The following is a 6,582-nucleotide window of genomic DNA, read 5'->3' as shown; positions in this document are numbered from 1 at the left end:
TTTTGCTCCCATGTCTGTGTATAAATGTGTTCGCTGTACAGTCCCATCTATCTGTACATATCTAAATTGTATGCAGTTCCTCCCTGGTTTTTATACAATGCCAGCCAGACTCCTCTGCATCCTCCTCATCCCTATATACATACAATGATCTTACAACACCCCCAATGCAGCGGCCTCCTCTGGCCTTCCTTCCCTCTCTCTCCGTCTAAAACGCATGCTACCCCGCAAATGCCGCGTGCTTTCAAATGAATTGCGTTACCAAAAATCTAGCGCCTTGTGTGCTTTGCACACCCAAACCCCCCCCCCCTGAATGAATGAAAATCGCCGAAATTTTGGTGATAAATAGGTATGTATATATATATAAACGCCCCAAAAGATGGGAGGCAGATCGGAAGAAGGTGGTTGGTGATGTCGATGGTCATCAGGTGTGAGGTGTGACGACACATCTAAGAGAAGAAGTACTGGCTGTCCTTCAGACGGGTGACATCGAAAGAGCCCTGTGAATAATTAGCAACGTAACTTGGAGAATAAAGGGTGGGAATGCATACCTTCTCTGGAACAGTCGGGAACGACACGGGCAGCCAGACCGACAGCACAGCGCCCTTCGATCGGATCCGCTTCTTCGAAACGCTCCTGGAAAAGGCGTTCCGCTTCTCAGAACCCTCATCGGCATCATGCTCGACCTCCATCTCTCCCTCACTACCATCCTCTTCCGGCTCCTCCTGCTCCTCGTTCTCGTCCGCATCCTCATTCTCCATCTCGACGGACTCCGTGCCCGCAGCTTTAGCCTTCTTTTTCGGCTCTGCGGCACCCTTCTCCCCGAGCCCCACAATGGGTGTGTCGTTGCCACCCTTAATATCATTATACGCCTGCAGTTCCTCGAAAATGCTCGCCGGCGTCACCATCGCCTTGCCCTTTGCGACTGTCTCGGGATTATCCGATGCAAGCATGCGCGCACGCTTTCGCTCGAGCAGTGCCTCGACGAGCTGCATGTTCTTTTGCGACTGTTTCTTTGACTTCTTCCCTTGGGGCCCGCGGTAGGGGTTTTCGATGCGGCCTGCCTTAACGTCTGCGCGCCACCCCTGGACACGGCGGAAGAACTCGGAGTCAGACTTGACGTGTGCGAGGTAGAGACTGCCCTTGTATCTGGCATCGAACTCAACAGCGAGGCGGGCAATGACGTTGTCGGAGTGCATCTGAATGAAGGCGTCACGGAGAACGCCGTTCATGGTATCGATGTCGGCTGCGTGGGTCCAGAAGGAGTCGTGGACAGCAGCGAATGACAGGCCCGCTTCATCGCATTTGAGGGCCGAGAGCATCATGTGTGTGGCGTCGAGAGAGTGCACGAAGTTGGGCGGGAAGCCTTGAAGTTGCTTTCGCTTGCTGACTGGGTCAGATCGGTGAGGCTCCGAGATGGTTATCTGCTGTAGATTGGTCTGGACTGTTCGTGACTTCGTTGCGCGGTATGGCTGCACAATGGGCATTCGTAGAGGAGTTGTCCAGATGACACTCGACTTGAACTGCAACTGCTGCTCTGCATCAACCATAGAAATGTGGTAGCGGTTCAGCCGGGGCACCCTTTGATCCAGTGCCTCTTCGTGGAGGTGTTCAAGCCTGTCCAACTGCTGGGGTGTGACAGATGTCGAGATTCGACTGGCACACTCGCCAAGCCAGAATTGAATATCATGTGCGCCTCTGAACATGGTTCCCAGGGCTTCGAAAATCTTCGTGGCAACATATCCAGATAGAAGACTGACATTGAAGCTGCCTTCGTTGGGAAGGTCGGTATGAGCAGCAACAAGCTGCTTTCTGACCTGGGCTTGGGCTCCAATATAGGTGACACCATAAACGTTCGTCATAACCGTTTGCTTGACGACCTTGCGCTTGATTTTACCCTCGAGCCAGATGGCGCACTTGTTCCCATTCTTCCTATCAACAGCCATCTTCTCGTTGACCAATTCGGCGACGGCGTTGTAAACATCAGCTGGTCGATCGCCCGGTTCCAAGTTAACTTGTCTTGCACCCCATTCGTCGCCGCCAAGAGCCGCATAATGCTGAAGTCCGTTGCAAGTTCCATCTTGATGCACCGGAAGGTGCGACACAAACTTAGTTGGATCTCCAGAGTCCAGCGCATTTTTAAGCTCGAGGCAAGCGGCGAGGCATTGCCAAGGGTCCTCCGCATCTAGCCACCACCTTCTTCCATTGAGCGGATTCATTGCCGAATCGTAAATATCATCAATGTGATCAACAGTATACTGTTCGCGTTCCTTTAAGCTTGCTTTGTCGTGCCCATGGATGTTAGCAAGATGGACTCTCAGCCATTTGAGGCCGGCTTCGCCAAGTTCCCGCCCTTTGCCAAACTTGAGGAGGCCACGGCAGTGATCAGCTCCCATATGGTTTAAGTATGGAGGTATAGGATACGCCCGTCCACGGAAATCTAGATTGTGAGGGAAGTAGAACTTTTCTTCTCGCAGCGACCGCGCAATCTCGAGCTGGAAGTTCTGGAAGCAGCGGGCAGAATGGAATCCACTTCGTGTGTTCTCTATAGTCTTCAAACTCCGTATCCATTTGCGCCTTTCCGTTGGGTCTTTGGAAGCCGGGGGTTCGGGCGGATACTCTAACTTCGGCTCCTCAGCTGGGAAATTCGCAATGGCCTCTCCAGTATTCCAAGCCTCCAGCATGGTGTCAAATACAGGTCGGTTGATCACCCAAGAGGTTTTCCCGAGAACATCCAGCCCTTTAAACATTTGCTCCATATCTCCTCTTCTAATGGCAGCCTCTTGATACTGCCGTTGGTTTTTATCGCCGCCTTTAATTCGCACGGCCTTGGCCGGGTGAGAAATGAAGCCACCTTGGTTAAACTCTGACCAAGGCTCTGGTTCAGCTACCATGGGCAAATGCTTTGCCAGCAGACTGTGGACGGGCTCACGCTTCAGGGATGCTACCAGCGCACGATTGGCGAGGATCATGCCCGTCTTTTTGCCGATTTTGTATTGGTGGGTGTGCGAGAAAGCGGGTTGTATTTGTGTCAAGAGCTCCTGAGTCTTCGTATTTTCCATTGTGACTGGTACCTTGGCAGTGTCAATGAGCGCAGAGAGAAGGTATGATCCGACTTTGGCCTTAATCGTTGCTGACCACTCAGTGTTCCATTGGTCGGAAAGATCATGCTTAGCCGCAGAATCTCCTCGTACCAACTTTGCTAGTGAATCTGTCAACTGCTGCCGGGTACGCTTGTTTTTTATTACACGGGCTAGGCCCAGTCCTTTCCCTGCACTGGCAGACTTATTTAATTGTTGCCACCCTTGTTTGGTAGTGTTATTGCGAATAGTCTCGGTGATGCTTTCGTCCTCAAGGTTGGCTCCGATGGACATAATGACAGATGCAAGTGGCATTCCTTTATCCGTCCCATGCGAGCTTAGGCATTGCATGGAGGTTAAAATCGTCACTGCTGCCAGCTTATCTGTTGGTAGATACCTCAGAAATGGGCCATATATGCAACGCTCGACATCCAACTGCGATTTCTCCTTTTCCGGTGTCGCTTCCGCCTTGTCAATACTTTGAAGTTCTTGGTTGAGGCGTTGTTCTAGAGCTTCCTGCCACTTCCACATTCTTGCGCCTAAAGACTTGGTTTGAAGTGATGTATCAAGTCCCATCTTGGAGAGTGAGGCGCTCTCCTTCCTCCATCTGTCGACAGCAGAAATGATTGAGTCCTCCTCCAATTTAATTTGACGTAGGCGTTGCTCTTCCACGCTGAGGACGTCGGCATTGAACCCTTCAGGCTTCCGAGAAAATAATGACAGGGACTGCTTGAGCGCCTTCAACCCGAAACCTCTCTGGGGAGCTGCGCGAACGTCCATAATGACCTTAGTTGTTGTTTTCGAGGATTGAAGGTCGGCTGCTGCAATATCGTCCTCCAAATTGGTCTGCTCGTCAACTATAGAGTGCAGTTTCGCAAGTATATTGTGATCAGGCGCGATCTGATTGATAATATCCAAATCTTCGGCGGACATGATATCAACCATGCTTAGAACTTCCAATCCAACATCCCCACGAGCCATATCCATGTATCTTTTTACCAGTCTATCCTGCCGGGCTCCTCGGGGAGACTGTAGTGAAGTTTTAAGCATAATTGCGATTGTCGTAGCGGTAACTTCGATGCCCTTGCTTCGCACCATTACTTCGAACCATTTATGCATGTCGTGAGCATGTTCGGCGTTGGGTTCCCTGAGAATTCGTTCCAGAGACGCCTTCAGATACTCATTGTGAAGTCTTCCGAGCTCCTCCGGGGAAAGCTTCAGGAACGGTACAGATCGTTTTATTATAGCCGCTGCGCGCTCAATCCGCCCCAGCCTCAAACATGCCTCCAATATCGCAAAAATTTCTCGTTGTTCTCCTGTAACTCCATTTTTCATCCGCATTCGTTCCGCTGGTAGCGCCAGGGTGTTTTCCAGGGAAATCATCTTCGTTGGGTCGAAGGGCATAATAGTCGACAGACGAGACTGGTCTTGTGTTTGCCCGGGGTATTTCAATGCAACTTGGTTTATACTATCAACGAATGGAATCTCATCCGTCAACGGCATATGTGCAGCAGTTGCCAGCGATCGAACCGTAGGATTTGCGCCATCCTTAGAATTCCGCCTCTTTCTCAATGGAATCGTATTCTCCCCAGGCGCTGTAGTCAAACTTCGATGGCATGGCTGCCGCAGTCGTGGGTATGTTGGGCACAACCAGGGAAGGTATAGTTGCTCTCGTGCTGCATTGTATGATCGGATTGTCTGTAATCGAGTATGCCTCTGTGCAGCTCGAGACAACATGATGATTTACGAACGGAGAGCGGTAGATCCGAGAGACATTAAAGATCGAATAGATTAAACAAGAACTAAATAATCGGACATATAACTTGAAAAGAAAGTAAGGAAGAATTCAAGAGGTGAAATGGTGTCGCGTGTGTTCGTCAGAAATTGTTCCTGGCGGCCAAATAGGGATGGATACGGAGATGGGCGGCGATTTTCTTTTTTGCCAAGACTTCCGCTCAGTCGCAATTCAGCCAATCATATCCATGAAGATTCATCCATTTCTCGACTCCATATATTGTTGCACTTTATACAACTCCCAATTCCGATATACAACGCTGGCCATGGTTCAAACTGTGAGCAAGGCCATAAGGGCAACGGCATGTAGCAACTGTCGGGCCTCGTTATTACGATCCTTTACGTCGATAGCTGGAGTTCAGTGGCACGCGAACACCGCCACTGCAACCCGGTTATGGAGGATACCAGGCGCAACCCAGACCTCGATTCGATATTCTTCCAACGCAAGCGGTAGCTCGTCACAATTTGATCATCAAGCATTAGGAACGACTGGGGTGTCTGATGCCACGAAGTTGAAAAATAACGAAGCTACAGAAAGCGCTGTGTCGCAAGAGCTGGCTGCAGAGGAGGCAATTGACGAGGAAGCAGTTGAACCCAAGGCAACTCCAGAGGCGGACACATTACTCGAAGAATATACCCAAACAGAGTCACAGGCATCGTCGACGCCATGGTATCTCCAAGTCGACGCTCCCATGAGCCATATCCCGACCCTATCTGAGCGCCAGAAAATCCCCGACCTCCCCTCCTCTCCACCCGCAATTTTGCAACCTCTCCTCGAGCGCATCTCCGTTGACCTCGGCCTCGATGATCTCTCCCTACTTGACCTCCGCAAACTCGACCCCCCTCCTGCTCTCGGCGCCAACCTCATCATGGTTATCGGCACCGCCCGCAGCGAGAAACACCTACACGTCTCCGCCGACCGCCTCTGTCGCTGGCTACGCACAGAGTACAAGCTGCGCCCCGATGCGGATGGACTCTTAGGCCGCAACGAGTTGAAGCTGAGGTTAAAAAGGAAGGCAAAGAAGGCGAAGTTGACAGGCATGCCGCATGAGGACGATGCAGATGATGGTGTTAGGACGGGGTGGGTGTGCGTTAATGTCGGGACCGTGGAGAGTGCAAAGGGTGCGGAGAGTGAGGTGACACAGCTGGACACCGGGTTTGTGGGATTTGGGCGCCAGACCGATGGGACCAAGATTGTTGTGCAGATGCTTGTTGAGGAGAAGCGCGCGGAACTTGACCTGGAGCGGCTGTGGGGTGGGATTGCTAGGAGACAGACTTCTGGTCTACTTGCGGAAATAGATGCAGATGGGTTTGTGGATACTTCAGAAGGATCCGTGGATGAAATCCACCCGCAAGAGTCATCGCCAGTTGTCAAGGTTCACGACGCCTACGCAACCCCATTTCCAACCACAGCGTCATTTTCGCCTGTCGCCATCGAACCCAAAGACGGCAACTAATCTTCTAAGGCTCTGTGGACAGAATTCCTGTAATCATAAATTGGGTTCACTGCTGGTAGCTTGATTTTGTTAGAGGGGAGCTTTGGGGGTTACGGCACAGCTTTAATCGGTGTCACCATGGTGTGTAATGACGTGGCGACTTCGAACGCCTTTTGTATGATTAAATTTGTATAATATGTAGCTATATCCAAGTGCTATTTTCATAGCCTTGCCTGTCTTATGAATCAATCCAATTCTACTGAAAAAAATTTATA

The 6,582-nt window shown here is 50.9% G+C and overlaps 2 protein-coding genes across 2 annotated transcripts; one reads left to right on the top strand and one right to left on the bottom strand.

Annotated features, from left to right (window-relative positions):
• Positions 1-3: 3 nt before the first annotated feature.
• On the bottom strand, positions 4-4,948 carry RPO41 (DNA-directed RNA polymerase). The gene is made up of 2 exons (XM_024470377.1): positions 549-4,948; positions 4-497 (listed from the first exon to the last, which is right to left on the bottom strand). The coding sequence occupies exons 1-2, from the start codon at positions 4,812-4,814 to the stop codon at positions 447-449; spliced, it is 4,317 nt and encodes a 1,438-aa protein (XP_024321730.1). The 5' UTR covers positions 4,815-4,948; the 3' UTR covers positions 4-446.
• A 170-nt stretch (positions 4,949-5,118) lies between these two features.
• On the top strand, positions 5,119-6,576 carry ATP25 (ATPase synthesis protein 25 mitochondrial). The gene has a single exon (XM_024470376.1). The coding sequence runs from the start codon at positions 5,138-5,140 to the stop codon at positions 6,326-6,328; it is 1,191 nt and encodes a 396-aa protein (XP_024321586.1). The 5' UTR covers positions 5,119-5,137; the 3' UTR covers positions 6,329-6,576.
• Positions 6,577-6,582: the final 6 nt, after the last annotated feature.

This window comes from Pseudogymnoascus destructans, assembly GCF_001641265.1.
Source record: "Pseudogymnoascus destructans isolate 20631-21 unplaced genomic scaffold scaffold_19, whole genome shotgun sequence".
NCBI lineage: Eukaryota > Fungi > Ascomycota > Leotiomycetes > Thelebolales > Thelebolaceae > Pseudogymnoascus > Pseudogymnoascus destructans.
This window is presented reverse-complemented; position numbering and strand designations above follow the sequence as displayed.

What these genes read in the sequence shown, in the direction of transcription:
- RPO41 (XM_024470377.1), bottom strand. Translation starts at nt 4,814, where the DNA reads ATGTTGTCTCGAGCTGCACAGAGGCATACTCGATTACAGACAATCCGA. An exon ending in TCCCGACTGTTCCAGAGAAG is followed by an intron (nt 498 to 548) that starts GTATGCATTCCC and finishes AATTATTCACAG; the next exon opens with GGCTCTTTCGATGTCACCCG.
- ATP25 (XM_024470376.1), top strand. Translation starts at nt 5,138, where the DNA reads ATGGTTCAAACTGTGAGCAAGGCCATAAGGGCAACGGCATGTAGCAAC.